The sequence below is a fragment of the Botryllus schlosseri genome, chromosome 14 (genome assembly GCF_051294905.1).
Source record: "Botryllus schlosseri isolate E-star chromosome 14, Bs_hap1, whole genome shotgun sequence".
Lineage (NCBI taxonomy): Eukaryota > Metazoa > Chordata > Ascidiacea > Stolidobranchia > Styelidae > Botryllus > Botryllus schlosseri.
In genome coordinates this window covers 6,093,392-6,115,685 of record NC_137249.1, presented here as the reverse complement: position 1 = coordinate 6,115,685, position 22,294 = coordinate 6,093,392, and the positions used below count along the sequence as shown (strand labels likewise).

The 22,294-nt window shown below is 41.7% G+C and overlaps 1 protein-coding gene across 6 annotated transcripts; it reads right to left on the bottom strand.

Annotated features, from left to right (window-relative positions):
- Positions 1-712: 712 nt before the first annotated feature.
- On the bottom strand, positions 713-22,233 carry LOC145456002 (semaphorin-1A-like). Of its 6 annotated transcripts, none has more exons than XR_013920473.1 (22): positions 22,025-22,233; positions 18,868-19,031; positions 18,748-18,798; positions 17,386-17,499; positions 17,181-17,274; positions 16,401-16,499; positions 15,506-15,651; positions 15,158-15,281; positions 14,721-14,772; positions 14,451-14,610; positions 13,198-13,384; positions 11,693-11,769; positions 11,287-11,328; positions 11,065-11,231; positions 8,248-8,443; positions 6,850-6,952; positions 5,979-6,254; positions 5,737-5,913; positions 3,415-3,564; positions 1,503-1,589; positions 1,065-1,189; positions 713-993 (listed from the first exon to the last, which is right to left on the bottom strand). XR_013920473.1 is itself a non-coding variant. In XM_080334034.1 (21 exons), exons 1-21 carry the CDS (start codon positions 22,089-22,091, stop codon positions 905-907), a joined length of 2,622 nt encoding a protein of 873 aa, XP_080190160.1. In that variant the 5' UTR covers positions 22,092-22,233; the 3' UTR covers positions 713-904. The 6 variants fall into 6 exon arrangements, 4 of the variants coding, with proteins under 4 accessions (XP_080190160.1, XP_080190161.1, XP_080190162.1 ...); XR_013920474.1 differs by having other exon boundaries at positions 1,503-1,573; XM_080334034.1 differs by lacking the exon at positions 1,065-1,189.
- Between the last annotated feature and the right edge of the window lie 61 nt (positions 22,234-22,294).

Below are 22,294 nucleotides of genomic sequence, written 5' to 3'. Positions count from 1 at the left end.
TTTAAATGACATTAAAACGACAGTTACGGACGTCATCCCGATGCTGTTTAATCTGTAATGTCACAGCTGACTGAACTAAACATACCGTAAACAGAATCCAGAAAACGAAGGCTAGAATATTTGATGACTTGAAAATTGACTCGGAAATTCGTCTCCGAGTCATTCCATACATATTTGTTCGGATTACGTCCAGGTCATTTTGGGGCAGGTATCAAGTCAAGACAAGTCCTCCAGAAAGTTACTCTGGTCAAGTTATGAATCGAGTATCGAAGCACTGCTATAGTGATCCGCAAACTGTGCTGTTATAGGTGGTACGCGAGTAATTTATCTTGTCTGTAAATTCAAGAAGTTATGCCGTGGCGTCTGACGCTGTTCTAGGCCGATATAACGCTGGTGACGTGGTGGTGTGGTACTCTTTGTAGGTTGAACGTGGAACGGAAGTAAAATAAATGTCTGGAGTTGCTGCCATACACTGCCTGAAATAGTCTGATGTTTCTGCTTGGAGATGAGATATCGTAAGATTGCGTAATAGCGCTGGGTTGTATTCTGAAGAGACATTAAGAACCTATAATCACTCATTTAAATTGCCGATATACAGCATCGTCATTTCTTAGTATTAGCATGGCGAACTGCAGCGGCTATAAATGATATAGCCTACCTCGCATGGTTCATAGCGAAATATGATCACCTATATTCGTCTTGAATCACTTGATCTTGAGAACGTTCGGTTTCAGCTAATCATTATTCATCATGATTACTGAACCGTTCACGGAGGTCTCAAATTATTTTCAGAAGGATATCGCAAATGATTATAGGAAATCACAAATCACTAATAACCGAATATGTAGGTTGCGCTGCACAGTGCACACTGCATATATGAACAACGGAATTATGTCACTGGCACTCATTGTTCTGTTTCTTCGACTCTCCGTATTTTGGACGTTGATGGTTGCGCTTTACTTGACGACCTCGCCTTCCTTGCAATTCTGTCCTCTGCACAATACAAGAAAGCTTATAGGCTACACAACGCAATAGCTATATCGGCTCCACTACAATGGTATTACCCAATGCTTTCTTCTGTACCAAAACTTTAACTGCGAACTGCAGTAGCCTACGGTGCGTTTCCATACTCGTGTCAATAACTAATTAAATAAGTGAATGAACTTCGTCGCGTCAATATAGCAAATCCCTGTCATGAAATGTTAGACCATTTTCTAAGCTGCTTGTTGCCGCCTTAGAAGTGTCTCACCGATGCTCGACTAGAAATGGGATGTGCTAATAAGGAGCCAACAACCATCTACTACTAAAAATGTCCACTATCCTTCCGAATACACTTCTTGATCTGTACACTGTACTCACGACATACACAATACACCCGTAGTTTCAAGGCATTGGTAGACTACTGTCTAGTGTCTACGCTGCATGTTGAGACGTGAATCTTGGTTTGTAGGAATTGCACTAACGTTGCAATTGGTATTAACATGTTCCATTCTACCACTTACCGCGATTCGTGTATGCTTTTCGGCGTTTTGCGTTGTCTTTTCTCCAAAATACGTAAAATATTCGACGATACCTGAAACCGTCTTCATCTGCATTTTCAAAAATGGTTTATATTAATAATATTCCTTACATATGCACGACGATCAAAGCATTTATAGATAATTGCCATTCGATTTTGCTAGCTCGTATATACAGAACGGATAGTGATACACTAATGGATTCTTAGACAAGCAGGTGGCTCCCAACCGAGGGTGACTCCTCACTTTGGGGGAGTTTTGTAATTGTAAGGCGGAATCTGGCTTTAGGGTTGTAAGGGAAAATACACCTGAACTCACCACAATTTCCTATTCATGACAGAATAGTAATTTATGAAACTAGTTCTTTCCAAATGTGTGTATCTTTTTGCTGATTTTAGCTAGAAGTATGTTTAAATGTTATTTTATATCTTCTATTTTATCCTCTCGACTGAATTTCTGCCAATCCGGGAAGGTTATGCCGAGTCCATCACAACAAAGGACGCTAGTAAACTCGTGTGTCCATGTTGACTACAATGGTCAATTGGTCATTCACACCAGCCCGATTGTCTTCATTTTGATTCCGCATCTGCCGACTTGTAGCAAGGCCCACTTCCAGGCTTTTTAAGACACCGCTTCCGCGGATCAGATGGCGAGGAAGAGCCTACTTCTATTGGCAATTGTATAGAAAGTTATGGTTTTACTTTTAACTAAATACATTCAACTAAATATAAATTTGAAGATTGAGCCTATTTGTGACGACGTTAGTCATTTTTTTCTCAGCCGCGATTGTTAATCATTTGTGATTCTCCTAATAACCTCTAAAAGCGAGCGATCTTCCGACCAAATCTACTTTTTGCAACTGTGCTTACTCAGGTATCCAGACCTTTCATTTTCAAATTGCACTTGAAGTAGTTTTGTCGGGTCTTGAAAAAAATAGCTACTTCTATACTTGAGATTAGAAATTCACGGCGTTACTTCTACTACTAACAGAGTAGTAGCGCTAACTACTTTGACCTCCTATGTCAAGGGCGGGCAACATACGGCCCGCGAAGGGATTTTGTCCGGCCCGCAGACTGTTTTCCGTCTTACATGATAATGTGGCCCGCAGCCGCAGTCTGCCGATATTTCCCACTACTTGCTTACTATGTCCAATTTTAGTGACTGTGTGTTATTATATACGTGTATGCACGCACGCTGTGGAGCTCGTCCAAGCGATAAGACTTGCATTATCGGCATTTAACATGTACTCAACCCCAATGTCGTTTGCGGTAATCAAGGTGTTTGTCGACTACAATGGTCATTTACACCAGGCTGATATTTCTTATTTTTGATTCCGTAACTGCCGACATGTAGCACAGCACACTTGTAGACTTTTGTAAGACACCGCTTATGCCAGTGGTTGCCAACTCAAAACGGGTCGCGGGCCACTTTTCAAATTTCGTAGAGGACGCAGGCCGCATGAATTCAATATCGAGATTAATTAGGCCACACAGTTGAACAACGACGCTATCTCGTCACCTACTCCACCCTAATGAATTGATATCTTTGTAAATTTGGGGTACTGGACTCATCGAACGCCTTGAAATCTTTATTAAGAATTGCACCGAGTGTTGATTGATCAGAGAGAACCAGACATGGCGGCGCCTGTATGACAACTCTATTCTCAAATCCACATTGTCCTCGTCATTATCGGCGAGAAATGGCTGTGAAGTGACCATGCTGTCGTTAAAACACATTCATTAAATACGATTCCTTGTATATGTGGATAAATGGGCGAATAATGCATCGATTCAGTAATCCGGCCCGCCAAGTACTTAATTTTCCTATATCCGGCCCGCCGACTGGAGAAGTTACCCGCCCCTGTCCTATGTCATTATGACAATAGCTTCCTACCTACCTCGCAGAGTGGTCTTTTCCCGACCTATCACAAAGAAATTGGTATGAACTACTATCCAGAGGGTGATAAGGAGGAGGGCTGCCAAGATCGCGATTCCCCAAACAAGGCTCGTTGTGGGTGCGACGTGAATGGTCTCTTCCTCGTCCGAATCTGAAACGGTTGAGCACAGTAAATGCGATAGCCCGTAAAAATATGACATGGACCATATGTAACGATAATATGACACTAATTTACAAAGGTGGTCAGCGACGAAAGACATGTACTTTTTCGGAGTACTCAAGTAGGTTTTGCCGACATGCGCTGCTCATGCAAGTCATGTTTTTGAATTATACTTCATTTGGGTTTTGTAAACTAGTTTTGGAATACGTTTACAGTGCAATTTTCATAACAGCGTATGGCGACATTCGCCCTCGAAAATATTTGTAGTGTCATTAGTAGGACAAGTTTTTGCATATTTTGCAATTTTTTTTACAGATTCTGGCAGTTTCCTAAATACTCAGAATTTATACAGTATGATGTTTTAAGCTGTCTGTAGGAATTTTATGCTGCAACTTTTCTCTATTTTCCATGTAACTTTTTATTGCAAATTTTAAGTATCACGAAAAATGCAAAGGAGTGATTTAAAAACATGCTATAAACAATTTCTAGTAATTTCTGGTTTTATTCTCGTCGATTTGTATAACAATGAACTGCGTGATGGATTAGCTGCATCTCAATGTTATTTATGACGCAACAGTTGGCTTGTAACAGTATGAGAGCTGTTACTCTCTCCGTTGCCTTTTTTTTCTTATGGGCGAGTGAAGACAGAAGAGAGATTGTCGTGCGATAATGATTACGAGACTGATTAAATTAGCCTGGACTGCTAGCTGTCACTTAGGATACTTCTTTTATAGTGGATTATTGATTGTGCATAAATGTAACTTTTTACTGCAACCTTGGTTAAAATAAGTGCAGCTCTCACGATTTTAGTGCAACGAAAACTTGTCTTAGTCATTAGTCATTTTGCTTCAGCCACGAACATACACCCTGCAATTTCGTAAAAAGCCATCTACCATCAAACGCTGAAGTATGCGACCCCTCTATACCATATTTACCAGGGTTGTAATGACTCGAGTCGCGATTTTTTGGTGACTCGACTTGACTCGAGTCATTTTCTTAAAAATGGAAAATGACTCGATTCGACTCGAGTCAATTTGTGCATTGACTCGACTTGTACCCGAGCCATTGAGCATGACTCGTACCAAGTCATATGACTCGAGACTGGGTCAACCAAGACAGGCATTTCATTGTATTTACGAAGAATAGTAAAGTTATTACACTATTAGTTTTTCGTCTATCAGTACTGGTACTTGAAAATGCTTCTAGAAACTTAAAAGTGAGGAAAATTACTTTATTATGAACGCGAAGCATTCGACATCACCGGGCAGAGCTGTAAAAAGTGGGTTTCACGTGACATTAACTCGGAACTGAACGGTCAACACAATGACTTGGACTCGGACTCGAGTCAAAACACTACGACACGGACTCGAAACTCTACTCCGTGACCTGGACTCGGACTTGACTCGGTGCTGTATTGAAAATGACTCGACTTGACTCGATTTACAACTGTAAAAGTGAGATTGACTTGTGACTCGGAGCCTTGTGACTTGGTTATAACCCTGATTTTTACTTCTTTAAAATACTAGTAGTAATTTTCACTGCAGTAGTTTTGAAAAGTCTTTTACTTGTAATTGAGTCGAAATTTACGGCATTACTTCTATTTCTACCCGAGCGCGAACGAACGGACATTTTTGCATGCGTAGGTTACGCGTCGACGAGTATTCAGTCGTTTGTTAATATCTGAAGAGATTCTAGGAGGTACAGAACTTTAATATACAATTGAATAGTATGTTCATATCGAAATGAAAATGAACCCGAATATTTTCGGCTGACACTCAATAAGAATAGAACAATACAATACAATGTTCCAATCTTCCACCAGTTGCTGATGATTACCCCTGACGAGTGTCAGCCGAAAATATTCGGGTTCATTTCAATATGAATCAATCGTTTAATAATATTTCGCGATAAAATGAAAAGATGGGAAGGAGTTGCACCTCCAAACTTGGCACATAAAACATGTAAATAAGAGACGAATGGCTTGCTTGAAAGTGGGTGCAGCCAGGATTGAAATTTACGGGATAGAATTCCTGCATTGGCGCGTAACCAATACGAATGACGTCTAAACGTACGTTATTAGAAGCTAGGACAGGTGGGTGCACTTGTGGTTACGAAATGACATCTCAACTCGCCAAAGGTGCTGAGCGCGTACCGCAAACACACCTGCATTCTGTAAATCCATGGATCCCGGAGCTACTAGGCGTAGCGTGCAATTCACGTGCACCATAGGCGTCGATGTATTCTCAGACTCGGTAGCATTCAAAATCGTCCCGGATTCATTTCCAGTCGGACGCGAGTCATCAAACGGCAGAGATGTGACAGTGCCGTTGAACACCCATTCTGAATTAATAAAACGCGAGTTCGACGTGGCCACGTCGCCGCGTTCATAATAATTCGTTCGTTACCCGAGCATATGTCGCGCGACTTGAAATGTACCGCGGCCACGGAGCTCACCAGGTCCGCGGACGACGCGCGGACGTACGCCGTGAAATTGTGTCGCTTCAAATTGGAATGGTAATATTTTCGGCTGGAAGAGGTGGCCGCGAAGGCTACCTCTTCGAGTTTCCTCATTTCGGTGTCGACGATTTGGAGTTTGTAAGACGAAGCGCCCGTGACCGGCGACCATTCTATGCCGACGAAATAGTGAATCGGCACGATGCTGACTTCGGGTCTCGGTAAGGCTTGAGAGAAATTCGTGACTTTTAGGTCGCGATTTCAGTAATTAATGTTATTTAAATATAAATAAATCTGTGAATGGCGACGAACAATCAATTAAGAAGAAAGCATTTGAAGAGTCTGATGGAGGTACAGAACTTCGGTATGCGATTGAATAATATATCTATATTCAAATAAACCCGGGTATTTGCAGCTCACATTCGTTTTTTTTTTAAATATGAATAGATTATTCAATTGTATACTGAATTTCTGTACCTCCAAGAGTTGTATACTGAAGAATACAGCAATCATACGAACGATATAAATGAAACTGATATGTCGGGCACATAAGGCCCAAGGTGCACATTGGATTAATCGACCGCACATGTTCGTTTCGATAGTTTCCTATCTGTTCATTGGATCGCAATGCGTCTTGTGTATTGCAATGTACATTGTGTCTCGGGTACAAATTTAAAATACTATCGACGATTATTTACCATGTAGCAACATTTAGGTTCTTTAGTGCCTCATCGCATGCAGGCACTAGACACCGCCGTGGAGTTGGATTGGTCTTAGTGCGCCTCGCATCGCTGGTTGATAATAAAATTTACAAGGACATACCCATTTGGAAGGACTCGACGACTTGGGCGCTGAGTGCGTTCCCTCTCATTGCCACTATTCTTACTTCATACGCGCGGCCTTGTAGTAACTCGTCCCGTGGTATCTGCAAACGCGATACAACATTTAAATTGATCCGAAGTGACCAGGCTCGAATTAGCTAATTTGGTAGTCTACCTACGCAAGTGGAGGTGTTATAAAATTATATATAGCGGCAGTCACTACACCAAAGTGCTACTATACTACCTTCCAGTTGGCAGCAGGTTTTCTCTGATTGCACCAGTTGGGTCTATATGTGTTTCGACTACATATAGTCCATTTTAATACTAAGATTTTTTCAATGAAAACGGAAATTTTTTTAGATTTGTGGGATTTCCGCACATCAAGTGGCTCAAGTAGTCATTTACTTGAGTAAAAGTAGCAGTAACGTCATAAATTTCTACTCAGTTGCAGGTATAAATAGCGATTTGCAATACACTGCAAAACTACAAGTGAAGGAGCATATGAAGATCTGAAAAATACTCAAGTAGTTTCCAAATATATATCGACTAGGCGAAATAGCACCGTTGTGCAACCGCATATCTTCTAAAATGCAACGTTCATCACGAAGATGCACCCAGCCATTTCTACTAAACGTATGTATATTTGGAAACTACTTGTAACTGCAGTCGTTACATTTTATTAATTAAGACAAACAATGAAGGAAATCTAAATACTCTTATAGGCAGGCCTGCAGCATGGAACGTTCGGACAATCAACCATTAAATAATAACAATCGGACAATCAACCATTAAATAATAACAAAATAGTAAAGACACGATTGCGATCACCACAGTCGTTATGATAATTTCACTCATAAACGTGATGAAAACATAGGCCAAAACTAATTTCTACTTTACAAAATCGAACGTTTAAACAGTAGTAGTGTAATAAAAGTGGAAATAGTTAAAAAACAAAACCACTTGAGTACAGGTAGCGCTAGTCAGCAAAAGCTATTTGAGTAATCCAAAAAAAATTTCGTTCTCTATTGTGAGATAGTTGGGACGGACTTGAGTTTTGTCAATATTATTATATTGAGTTAAACTTGCTGATATCAGCTGTTAAAATATATTAACCATCCTCACTCTATACACACCTTCGGCAATAGCGCGACATAATGACTAGTTATTCGAGACAACACCAATTCCATCAATTCGTCAGCATGATCATGGCCGAAGCACGGCTGTTTTAATTTGAACTACACTGATTGACATTATCTCTTCATTTCGCAGAATGGCACAAAACTTGAGACATTTGAGCGTCGAGTAGGTTAAGGTTGACACTTACGGTGGGTATTTGCATCTCGGTTTCGTGATGTTTTTAAATGATTAAAATTAAAAACAAAGGTATAAAATACTGTACCAAAGTTTCAACCGAAGTTTCATTTGCAGCAGCCTTGACTTGCATCACCACATCGTCGTTGTTCTTAAATACGAGCGTGATAATGTGATCCAGATCGGTTGTATCAATGTTACCGCTCTTCCAAAGTACAGCTATCGAATTACGCCGGGGAGCGATGATAATATCTGTCGGCGGATCGGGTTTTGATGAACATGAGCTGTCATTGAAACGTAATATATATCAGCCTTACCATAAATATATCAGCAGTGGTGGCCCTACGATTGGGGGGTCCCTGGGCGAGACTTCCGGGGGCCCCTATAAGTATGTAATCGCAGCCTCTGGGGGCTTCGCCCCCCAGACCCCCCTTTCGCCTACCAACTTAACCGGCATGCAGAGTCTTGATGGTTGTCGTGATTTGGGACTTTTTATAACAAATGCGGAGATTTGATGATTGACTCATCTGAACACAATCATCTTCTTGATTGGTACAAGGATTTCCACATCTATTCGCTACACACCTTGAAAAAACCGCTAAAACCAAAGGGGGGGCCTTCGACCAAGGGGGCCCCGGGCGACCGCCCACCTCGCCCACCCCAAAAGCCACCACTGCATATCAGATTTGGTCTACTGGTCAGTGATAAGCAGGGATTTCGATTTGGACAATAACGATAGTCAGTTAAAACCCGATTGGGATGGTATCTGGACTTGTGCGAAATCTGAGCGAAATTTAAAAATATTATCACATTTGCTCATACAGGCAATCTTTGTAACACTTGAAAAACAGTTAACTGATGTAACCACCAAGACTTTCCGATCTATACTGCGGAGATGTCGACAGTCAAAGCAGTCATCGTTTGTACTCTATGAGAAGTATTAAGCGTAGGCCACACGTAAAATATTCACTAGCGACATCACTCGCGATAATCTCACTTTTTCACTAAGGCGAGTGTTACGTCATCATGAGGTGGGGAAAGGTTAACCGAGTACAGTACGTCTTTCTCGGAGCGAGAAACTATAACGGTACGGTACTTACGGTACGGTACTTATTACAAAGCTTCAACATTGGGCATCATTCGAAAAGGTATTCCGCCGTACAACCAAGATATGTTAGCCGACCGGGTGATATGGTAGAAGTTGAAAACAACAAAAAATGCTATATGCACATTGCACGCACAGTCCAAGGCATTACTGACAGCTATTTGCAGAGGCAATACTTTCATTGGTAGTGGCATTCAATAAATGAACACATATTTCAGCAGTGAAATGCGGTATCATAGTGATTTATTCAACTGCGATTGGCTTGGTGTTGGTCAGTTGTGGAGAGCTTTGTAGGGCACTACGGCTGCTTGATGAACGAAGTGACCACGATGATCAAATCAGAAATCGGCGTAATAAAATATCCAGTAGAAGCCCTGATCCCTTCATATCAAGCATGAGTTGGGTCAGATTTTGTAATATCCTCGTCCATCATTGCATGGCCCTTGTCGTAATCGATTTACATACCTTTGTGTTCTAATTTAAACATTTGAATTCTTGTTGTTGCAAGAGCCAACATTTTCACCTATTTGAATGTCATAAGATTTGTTTTTGTTATTACAAATGCCACACAGGTCTGTATGCTACAATGTATCACCTACTAGGCTAGGTCAGTACACGGCGGAGGTTTCCGAACAACTGATCCCGATTTCACAGTAACTTTTTCTCCGCTGTGACGTAATACTGTCACAACAAGATTCACTAGCGAGCTCGCGAGTGAAACGCATCGGTAGCGTCTTGACTAGCGACCTTGCTAGCGACCCCGTTAGCGCTCGCTAGCGAAGGAGTGGAGCAAAGAAAGAAACGAAGTCGCTAGCGAATTTCGGTACCGTGTGACCTACCCTTTAGTACCGTCGTAAATGCTTACCCAAGTACAGTAGCAATAGTGATTTTCAGGTAAGTAAACAAAAAAAAAGTATATTAGTCTTAGTTTTGCCAAAAAGACTTTAAACTGTAAAGTAGAAGCCGTAGTATAAAATCATAAGCACTTAAGTAGGTTAGTGCAGGTTGGCAAAACATACTTGAGTAGACCCATAAAGTATAAGTGCTTCGTTACTGACCAGGTCAGGATTTATTATCTAACATGAATGCAGTTTTTGAATTATGTTATGCACTGAAATTGCAGCATTAAAATCACGGATTTCTCTCCAGCCTTGCAAACAAAAGAAGTAAAAAGCAGAAGTAAAGTCGACTCCGCTTATTCAGACACCGGACAACCCCTTGATTCGGTCAAAATGCTCGGGAAAGAAACAAAAGTAATAATTGCTCGTAAAAAACTCCGGTAAATTATCCGCTTAATTCGGATACATGCTCGCAATTTCTATCGTTAGGTTATGGCACCATAAATATTGCTCCGTTCGTTTAATACAAAACGGGTGATTATATAGTGATACAGCATTTGCTAAATGGTTTGGTATCGAAAATACCATGCAATACAACTAACCTGAATGTATAGCTAATGAGCGTTTTATGCGATATAAGCCAATTACTACAGTATAGCACATATTGGGGTGTAATGTTGTTTATTCGTTCCATGAATCATGGGAAGGAGTCGCATGAAACGTAAAGAATATGTATAGCACAGCTGCAATTAATTTATTTCGCAACGGTACCGTATTTTGAATAGGTTGCGTGTCGTTACGTGCGACCACGAAGCAAACAATTGATTTCCCGCTTAATTCGGACAAAGCCGTTTCTCCGATAAGTTTTACCCAAAGTGAGAGGAACGAAACTGTCCGAATTAAGCGGGGTCGACTGTACTTCGTTACTCAGCATCTCTGGATTTATCGCAGAAGTACTCACTTTGGTTCAGCGGAATTCCTTATTTCACAGTGGAATCCAGTCGCGTTTGCGTTTGCCACCCAGCGGCAATGCGGGTCGGCATTACAGCTTTCGCAATCGGGATTTTCCTCGCAGAACGCCATCGGTATCGTGACGACATAGTTTTGCGTGACAGCGACTATAAAATTCTTCAGTTCCGATGTCATTACTGGACGCGTTAGGGAAAAAGATAAGAACACTCACGTCATCGGCAACAGGTTTGGCGCTGAGTATAGAATCGCCGGTCTGGATAAAAGAAAACGTAGAAACAACAATCAAATTGCTAATGTGTCAGTTACAGCAGCTGTAAAATTGCAGCAGTAATCGCACAAGTGTTTATATGGCATTAATTGTAGCCCCGAAATGAATTAACATAGCCCTAACCCAACTTTAATACAAATGCTCATTGCTCAAGTGTCGAATGTTCAGCAGTCCGTGGACCTTGAAAACGGAATAGAATTTATAGCGGCATATCGTAAACGAATGAATGCCCTGTGCCCACTGGCTGACGCATGTATCCTCACAATGATGGTAACTCGTTTAGTTACTACGATCTATATCAATCACTCGTTCGCTCAACACAACATATATGCCTACACTACATACTTACATTTATTACACGTTTTTGAAATATCACCACGGCAGCGCCATCACCATCAACAATAATCTTTTTCATAACCCCGTCTTCTATAATATTGCGTGCGTGAAAAACAGAAGAATAGAATTTCAGCCCAAACCGCTCAGTCGCTCGTGAATATAAACCACACAATCAATAGCAATGCGGTACGGGCCATAAATTAGTTTCGTTCACCATAGGAAATTACGATATGCCTACAGTCAAGGGGTCGCCAACTCAAAACGGGTCGCGGGCCACTTTTCAAAATTCGTAGCGGCCGCGTGACGCACGAATTCAAGATCGATATAAACTAGGCAACCATATTTTAAAACTCTACGTCAGTATAACGCCGTGCTACCTATAACATAGGCGATAGGCATAGTGACCACAAAAGAAGTAATATTTCATTAAATGAATACAGATACAAGAAAAAATCATTATCATCAATTTCATTTTATTTTGAACTCTGAGCTGTGCATGATACCCGGAAACGCTATTCAGCGGCTAAGGAATCGACATTGGGGCTAGCGAGGTATACGTTACTAGCTGAAAGACCATCTCCACGTAAAGCTTCATCTTGTGGGGATGAGAGAATTCTATAATATGAATTTCGGACTATACAAAAACTTTGAAATTGAAGTACAATCACGCGGTGCACGGAAACATTTTTAGTTGACCGCTGCTCCGCGCCCCTTCAGATACTTTCACGTCCCCACAAGAGCGACGTGCCCCCAGTTTGAGAACAATACTGCCTTATGCCGTTATCTAACCGTCTCGGTCTTGGCAGTGTTTGGGACATCGCACGTCAAAGCAATATACCTAGCCCATTCGTATCAGCTGATTATTCTCCTTCGATGGAATGCATTTGCCGTCGCCAAAGCCGTTTTAGCTAGTGACGAATAGTGATGTTGGGCACAGGAGAATAGTTTATTTGAAATTGTAGTCAATTTCAGCATTTTAAAATGGCTTTCTTAGCTTTCTTCCGAAATCTCAAATCAAGTCGCAGGCCGCAAAAAATGACCCCTCGGGCCGCGTGTTGGAAACCCCTGCTATAGGCAATGCTGAATTACTGAATTCACCTGACAATGAGAGTGAACGGCATAGGTCACACTTCCGCTATCGAGTTTACATGCTTTCATCCAGAGGTGATAATTAACGAAGTACTTCTACTTCTTCCAAGTATACTCAAGTATAGATTTTGCTTACCTGGACTGCTTAGTATATTGGTCATGATTTCGACTATACAACCACTTCTACTTAACATTTTTGTTGCCGTCACTTTTACGAGTGAAACTGTCCCAACGTTTATGAGAGATGTCATAGTATCAGGGTATATTTAGCGTCATTAGACATTTCACCAGGGTTATCATGTAAGGACTCAACTCGACCAAACGGGGCTCCTGTTTATATTGCTATGGCTCAATTTCGCGCATAAGATGGCAACCTAATATGCCTGCAACTTGCAGAACTGAAATATTCAATCTGCACCAAATATTCACCTGAAATCAGAAAAACGGCGGTGGCCGTTGCAAGCTCTTGAGCGAGAACTATTTTGTAATCGATGTCGTCGTCTCCAACGTGAAAAGGCGCGTCGTCAATCGGCAGTACAATCGCTTTCACAAGACTATGTGACGTCACAAAACTTTCAAGTACGTTGGACATCGTATAGGGAGTATTCGCAGGACACTGAACACGTAACCAACAATAAGTCAGCCAGGTAGATTATATGAGATTGTAACGTGCCCGGTAATAGCTATATGAAGTTAAATATGAATGTATAAGGTCGGGATATCTCGTTAGGAGTCCTTGGTCGGACTTCTCAGTGTCAAAAACTCTGTATATATACACTATGCAGTCAAAGGCTGATACGATAATATAAAGCTGAATCTTACGGGGTGCAAGTTCGCACCGTTGCTCATTATGCTGGACTTATGAGTATATGAGTCGCAGTCATAGTGACGATTTTATAAATTTAATGTGTCGAACATTAGCATAGGAGATTATAGGCTCGAAATGGGGTCGGCCCTTCAGTTCTTCTTGTACTATACGGCTGACCAGTTAATCAATTCCATATCGAACAGTAACTATCACTAACTATAGACGGCAACGTAACTATCTCTTTAAATCGAAAGTGGCGCGTTATGGCACTGAAACAAACTTGTATGGATTCGTGATTTTGCATTTTTTCTTTATTGAGAACATAGTGTCCTATATGGTGTCGACACAGGCAAATCTCACGCCTCGTGCCCTGGAACTCCCACAATCAGCTTCGAATTTTTCATTGTTATGGAGATTGGCATTGGGACGCAACAATGCTGTCTGGCGAAACGAGATAGTAGCTCAAGAGAAAAAGAGCCAGGCAGCATTGTTCAGCATTGTTGCGTCCCAATGCCAATCCCCATAACAATGAAAAATTCGAGGCTGATTGTGGAAGTTCCAGGGCCACGATCAGAATGAAATTTATATTTTTGTAATCAGTGCAGAGTCAGCTTTCGATTGACACCCGTTTTACCAAATTTAAGGCTCGGCAAGCCGGTCAAAATTGACCGTCAAATTGCCTGTAGTCATATGGAAGTTGTGACGTGATACAATTTCACTGAGGCGTGAGATTTGCCTGTGTCGACACCATGTAGGACACTATGTTGACAAGTGAGAGAAAATGGCTAAAATACGCTGCGTCATGCAGCCACTGATTTGACCCCGTCCCCTTTGAGTAACTTGACGAAAATGAATACTTCGTCATTTTACTTACCTCTCCCGGTGTAAACGGCAGCTGAGGTCCGCTGTAGACAATGTCATTATCCGGGTCATCGGAATTCACGAACGTGCGACTTCCCCCGCCACCATCCAACTGCGCGTCTATGTCTGACAGATCGTATCGAGACACGGCGTAATTTGTGAGTTGCCAATTCCTGCAAAATCGAGTTGCTTTGGTGTGCCATAGGATGTCGCGAAAAGCTTGGATTCGTTGTTAATTCTTCAAGAAGGCAGCTATAATATTTGATAGTTGTGTGACAATTACCTGTTCGGTGTTGAGAGAGTGTAAACCGTTGATCCGATTTGGTACGATGAAACTGCAAGACAATATAAACAAAATTCCCATTTACGCATCTGCATTTGCAATTGTATGCGAAAAAGATTCCAATTCATATCAAGTAATTCTAGATTACTTAAAAAGCCGAGATAAGTTTGATGAAAGCCAAATCGAGACGATGTAGCCTACTTCTATTTGATACGGGTGTGGCCAGACTAGTTGACCTATAGGGTCGTATCGATCATCCAATACCAATTACCGTGCTGCATGTTTTCGATGTCAACATTGTTGCCGTCAGTTTGTTTTGTATTTTGGTTGTATAAAGATAAAGACTCTCTCTGTATCTGTCTCTCTCTCTCTCTCTCTCTCTCCTCGCTTTACTGTACTGTCAGCCGATCTACGGATAATAAATCCAGTTGACATACCTAATTCGTCATAATACAGATTTGTGACGTCACGATCATCTCCATTTCGAGGCCGGGCGCATAGCAGTCGAATCCTGGTGAACGTCACCCATCTTGTTCCAAAATAGGTACCGCCTGCATCGTTCTGTAACACATAGACTTCACAATATCGAATCGGGGTAACGTTTTATTAGGACGAACACTTTGTGTATAACAGTCAACAAAATTTCAGCGAAAGCTCAAATCATAATTTGGGACCCAAGACTGAGTCTGCTGGTTATGGGATGCCTACATGCCAAAAGTATCCATCCGATGAGTACAGCAAGATCATCATTACTACACCCACGCTAGCGATAGGTTCAAGCTTACCTTACACGCACGCCCGACTAGAGTGTAGTAGTTGGTGTCGCCGTCGCCGCCGATAAAGTCTTCGGCGGAGAAGTACGATAACTTTTCGTTGTAAAATACGTAGATGTGCTCCGTCGAGTGGTCGTATATCGCTTTAAACTCGGGCACTAAACGGGTGAGAACATTTTTGTTCATTTTTTCAAAATAGAAAAAACGAACTATGAGAAATGATGCGAACCCGGCAAACAAGGTATATCTATAGAAAACTAACCTACGATCTGGCTTCCATCCGTAGTATATCAGTTCAGGCGATGCGTCATATTAGAGCGCCACCTACTGGCCATCACTATGAAAATAAAGGGCCGGATGCATAGGATATGACGAGAATTCGTCCTTTCACGAAAATTACAAGTGAGACTATGTGTTAACAATAATCCCACAAACACGCACGGCGCAGCCGAGCAACATATTTATCGTTATCTGTATTTCGCGCGAGTCAGGATTTCACGTAGGACTATCTGACTACTTCGATTGGATAGAGATAGAAATCGTCCCAGAATACCTATACACGTTGCTATGGTCTTCATAGACGGAAGTTGACGAGTTTATAATTGCATATTTAATATTACTTCGCACATAGTAGCCAGCATCCCACATAGTTCGTGCGTAGGTTTGGGCGAAGGTACTGACCATTTTTTAGTAATCAGCACGCCAAATTGAGAGGTCTTCGCAAAATATTTTCAAAGGTTGCGAAGCCCTAATCTAGGGGTAGGGGAATGCATATATACTTAATTCGTTAACATGTCGATTTCAGGTTTCTTATATTTATGAAGAAAATAGCACAGATTATCATGTAATCGTTCATTTCGTAACAGCTATAGCAGTAAAATCTCGTAAAAACCAAGTCATTCATTACCTTGAAACCACCCGTCAGATGTGTCTAACTTCGTCGTTGAGATTCTCCTCCGAAAGTTGCCCATCTGTCCGATAGTAGCACCGATATATAGAGAGTGGACTAATCGAAAGTAAAGCTCTATTTAGGCGTTTCTAAGGTAAAGATTCAATTCAATTTATTGTTAACAATTTTATCATTTCATTATATCACAAGACTGCGATACAATGAAAAGATGGGAAGGTGTCGAAACGACCTGGAGTAGCCTTTGAAATCAGACACCCACCTGTCCCAGGCGATGTAAAAGGGAGGCATGTGCATAGTGCACACTGAATGGAAAGTAATAGAAGATATTATATATCTATAAAAGGAAAGGCGACAAAAAGAGGTGGCATATGCGTCGGAAGGCGAGATCGATATATCAGGTCGTGGTCCGGTACACTTGAATTCTAAGAAAATACCGATTTGCTGGTACCAGTGGGATGTGAGGTTACAGGGTTAATGAAAACGTAGTCAGTGGACAGTTTCAATCAAGGGTAGATTCGACCTGATTCGACTCCCTAATGACCCGCTCGAACGTCCGCATTACCTATTTCGCGTAATTTATGACGATTTTCAGTTGAACCTGTCCCTTAGCCTAGCTATAAAAGCTGTAAAGTAGGACGAATGGCCAAAAGGAAGGACATTTAGGCGTCCTCGGATGACATTTTCAGTTTTCTGAAAGGAGGACAAATCCGCCTAAAGGTCATATGGTGAACCCACCCCATAACCACAAAGTCGTCAAAAATAGAAGCAGTGTTGTACCTGAAAGGGAATTCTGATCCAGAAAAACTGCCTGTTGGTTAGATGACGTAAGCCAATCTTCGGCGTCGGCATCAACTAGCTCGAATTCGGCAGACTGTTAACGAAAGTATAACGCTATTATATAAATCAGCTACACATTGCTTTACATAGCTTAATCCAAAGAGTAGTGAAGCTTTTGTCAAAGAAAATCATACAATATAATCACCTCTGTATCATAATAAGAGCACATGGACTGTCCAGCATTGGTGCCGCAGAACAACAAGCTTGTGGCGGAAGCAAATTCAAGAACTCGGACCTTGTTTTTACATCTTGCACTTTCCTGAAATCAAATGCGTAGAGGTGGTCGTTGAATGAGCTCATCATCACTTTTATTGAAATTTCTCGATTCAATATACTACAAGAATTGCAATACATTGCTATGAGATTCAGTGTTGGGATCAAGTCACTACCTTCGAGTCACGAGTCATTTCGAGTCATTGCAGATTTTGAATCGAGTCAAGTCAAGTCAATCGATTTTCGATGGTGACTCGAGTCAAGTCAAGTCACTCGATGTTTGGAAGTGACTCGAGTCAAGTCAAGTCAAGCCACGAGTCAAGTCACAATTCAAGTCAAGTTGCCTTTTCGGCGTATGAGGCATGCTTACGTCATTGCATTTTGCTAGCTGTCTGATATACATATTGCGTGGTTATTTATTCTGAGCCGATGAACGAATATAGAGTCAAATATACAAGCAAGAAGGCGCTGTATCGCTCACATATACCTAGAAATGCTAAACTACGTAAGTAATTATATAGCCTCAGTTTAGTTACCAGCCAAAATAGAGACTATAGAGAAGCGAATAAATAAGATGCTATGCATTACCCATTAACAAATTGATATGACCATATTCGAGTCTGCGCCAATGGTTGAGGACTATAGAAACTATATTCGAATTCAATTTCAATAAAACAAGAGGTTTGGTTAATGTGCAAGAACACAGAACATAAATATCCATTTTGCGTAAGCTGTATGCTTCGATCACTTCATTTGTGGTTAATTTATTTGTGAGAGAACAATGGAGCTTCAGTAAAACGCACGATTATTGAATGATTGGTCGCTTTCACAGGTTACACCAGCGTTTCGCGAACAATCCGACCATCTGCAGGATAGAGTGATTTCATCGACATCGATTGCTTGATGACTTGAAATTGACTCGTGAATTTTGCTCCGAGTCACGAGTCAATCCGCATTTCTGATACGCCGAGTCAAGTCAAGTCAAGTCATTTTAGCAAAGTGACTCGAGTCAAGTCAAGTCATACGAAAAAGGTGACTCGAGTCTGACTCGAGTCAAGTCATGACTCGAGTCATCCCAACACTGATGAGATTCAGGCTGGGTAATATTATACGAAAAGTTGAAGTAGCCTACGAAGGAGGTAGTCCATGGGCGATGTCTCATACTAGCCCATGTCATGCTAGCAGCCGATCGCCTTTTCTGCACATGGGCCACACAAATTTTGACAGCTTTGTTTACTTTCAAAATTTATAGCATCGATCGAGTCGTGAGGACCAACGATGTCGGTGGACTCACCAAAAACATCAAACAGAGTTCAAGTTGATCTTCCAAACTTTTGTAATCGATCTGAAAAGGTGAGAGCAAAAGATCGGAGTTTGCCATTTGCTATAGATAGCTGCATCTCCGGGGATTTACCAGCGTGCTGTTCACTCTGCCGTCCGTGAAGGACAGTCGAAGCACGTGATCAAAGCCGCCGATGAACATATCATTGCCTTTGACGACTGAAGCTTCGGAAAGAATGTTATCACTTGACGGCACGCGATAGACCACCTTGACTTTGCTTACAGCATCCACCGGTTCTGAGGAAAGAGAACATCGTTAGTTAAAATCATTTCAACTACGACTCTTACGGCTAATCATAATCACCAATCACCATGTTATCGGTATGAGGCGGTATAATGGTACAAGTAGCCTACATTGAGACTGGGGATGGGGATTCCACAAACTCAGCACTGGGCAAGGGGCATAGCCTTTGGCAATCCCATCACTATCATTATTCCGAGCTATAGGAGATACAAGTCATCATTTATTATAAATGTTGTTCGATCCAAAAATATCGCGGTATCTGCGAAACAGTGTAAGGAAAGGAAGCGGAGGAATCTAGCACGCACACACCGACACATATTGCTAAGTAATCGGAGATTTAAAAATCAGAAGTTAGTAATCAGTAGGGCAAGTTTTTGTTACAGTCAAATCCGTGGAAAGTTACATTTTTCACACGGTTGGACTAAAAAGTTGCATTTACGGACAAGTTCCTCGAAATAATTAGGGTATGACTCAGGGTTGTAATGACTCGAGTCCGACTCGAGTCACAATTTTCTGATGACTCGACTTGACTCGAGTCATTTTCTCAAAATACGGAAATGACTCGACTCGACTCGAGTCAATCTGTGCATTGACTCGACTTGGACTCGAGTCATTGCGCATGACTCGAACCAAGTCATATGACTCGAGACTCAGACGGTCAAGACCGACATTTCATTGTAATTTCATAGAATAGTAACGCAACCACCCTATTGGTATTTCGTCTATTGGTACTATTATTTGAAAATGCGACCAGAAACTGCTAAAAGGGAGGAAAATTAGTATCTTATAAAGCAAACCATTTGATATCACCAAACACAGTTACAAAAGTGGGTTTAACAAGACTTTAACTGGAAACTGAGCAGTCAGCACAATGACTTGGACTCAGACTCGAGTCATAATACCATGACTCGGACTCGAACCTGTGATCGATGACTTGGACTCGGATTTGACTCGGTGGTGAATTTAAAATGACTCGACTTGACTCGAGTCAAAACTATAAAACTGAGATTGACTTGTGACTCGAAGCCTTGTGACTTGGTTACAACCCTGGGTATGAGATACTCGAATCGTGCCGTATCCAAAGCACTGTAGCAAAACTCAATGTGCCCTACTTCAACGAAGGCAATAGCCTGAAAAAATTGACCCTGTGAAAGTATTATTTTCGGCGGTCTAGCCTGAATGTAGATCTACATCCAATCAGAACGGACCTCAAATTTAAACGATGGTGAAATAATCAAGGGATTTATTTACAAATGGTGCCAAATATTTCCAGTAAAAAGTTAGTTGCATGAAAAATCGAGAAGAGTTGCAAAAAGTTGCATGAAAAAAGGAAGCAATGTTGCAATTTAAGCCAGGGGCGCAGCCAGCCGAAAAATAAGGGAGGGGTCGATTTTTTTTCGAATTTAGTAAAATAGCATCAATTAATTAGGGTTAAGTAAATGCGTGAATAACGATTATACAACATCCTCGTGTTGCCGTTTATACGCGTATGATAAGCCTGACGAGTCCGGAAGTGCTGTTATAATTAGCGACTACCTGGTCTGTCGTGAACAATTAATTACGCGCGCTTATCAATGCGTCTTACGTCTTCCGCTGCCTCGGCGACGATTTGCGCAAGTCAAAATGTACAAGTTCTTATGGAATATGTGCTATAGTGACGCCGATTTCAGTTGGTTCAAACCTAGACTCTTTTATAACTCAATAGTCTTGACACACACCTTCTGATGGTTGGTTATGTTCAAGTATTAGCGAAAATCAATTACGCATGTACGCACGCGTTTGCGGACATTCGATGTCATTCAGTTTCGAGATGCTTTTTAATCACAATCGCTAATCAGCATATAATTAACGGCATTGTATCCACGTCATCGGGAAATAGGAGCCAAAGCATGGTAGGCCCGAGACGCGGTAGTTAGGCTAGCGATATCTTTCGTATTAGGCCTATTGCAGATGCGATTGTGTAGACCAGCGATGATATCGTGCGCACAAAGCCAATGCCGATGCGATTGTGTAGCTCAGCGATGATATCGTGCGCACCGGGCCTACTGCAGTTCCAATTATATACAAACAAGCCAGCGTAACTAGGCTTGTTGAAGACTGGATAAATCAGGCTAGCAACGATTGCCGAGCGCGCGGCAATCGAATGACCTAATTTCGCAATTATCTCAGCGGGAGATCGTGTCGCGTTACATTGTGCAGTGCAATGCGCAAGGACGAATCTCGCTAATTAGCGACACGCGTTCCGTTAATTGGCCGCGCAGCGCAGCACTGATAATACGACTTATTGAATTGCAACCGGGTATTAGCGTCAGAACGGTCATTTGAAAAGGACGGGGTTTCGGGTTTAAGGAGGGGGTTCCGACCCCCGAAACCCCCCTGGCTACGCGCCTGATTTAAGCTTCCTCCAAACAGCTTAAAACACCATTTTATACTACCTAACTTCTGAGTATTTTGGAAGCTGCCTGAAATTGTAAAAAAAGTTGCAAAATCCTGCCCTAGTAATCAGCATAAGCAGGGCCTACGATAACTTAATTAGTTATCGTAGGCCCCGGCATAAGTAATCGGAGATTTCAAGACATTTGTGGCTGGCAATTACACAGCAATCGTGAATCATTGAGCAGACGTACCATGCTTTTGTAGTTTTCATCTCATCGACATGCCCGTGTTTTCGACCCGCGGTACTTGTACTTGTACCAATGATTCATGGGATTTACAAGATTCACGGTCACGTGCCTTAATAAAACTAAGCTGATTCCGTAATTTCTGAGACACTTTCTAGATTCCTTTTGCTACTGTTCCACTTCTGCGGGGTACGGCTGTTAAGTTGAGCAATCGGTAAGATCATTAGCCTTGTTTATGAATACATGCACGAATACAATATTTATCAAACAAGTAACTTCGTCTTAACGAAGCCCAATTCCCTTCCTTACATCCTCGAGTCTTCAAGTCGTGAGTACGATAAAATAACGCCAATCTAACATCAAACCTGTTTGCGCTTGGGGAAGTCCAGCAGTCACAAGCAATGCAAGCCAAAAAACCTTGAATTTTATCATCGTTTCATCAACTATTCGCTTGCCCGATGACAGCCTTGTCCTGCTTCATCAGGTTTTCAACCCCTGCACAATCATTAATCTGGCCCCAAAGAGGAATCAACCTGCACCAACCCCCTGTAAGCTTACATCTCTCTGTAACGGCTGATGAAGTGCAATAATTCTAAAAGACGTCTTGGCGTTTACACATGACATTGTTCTGTGAC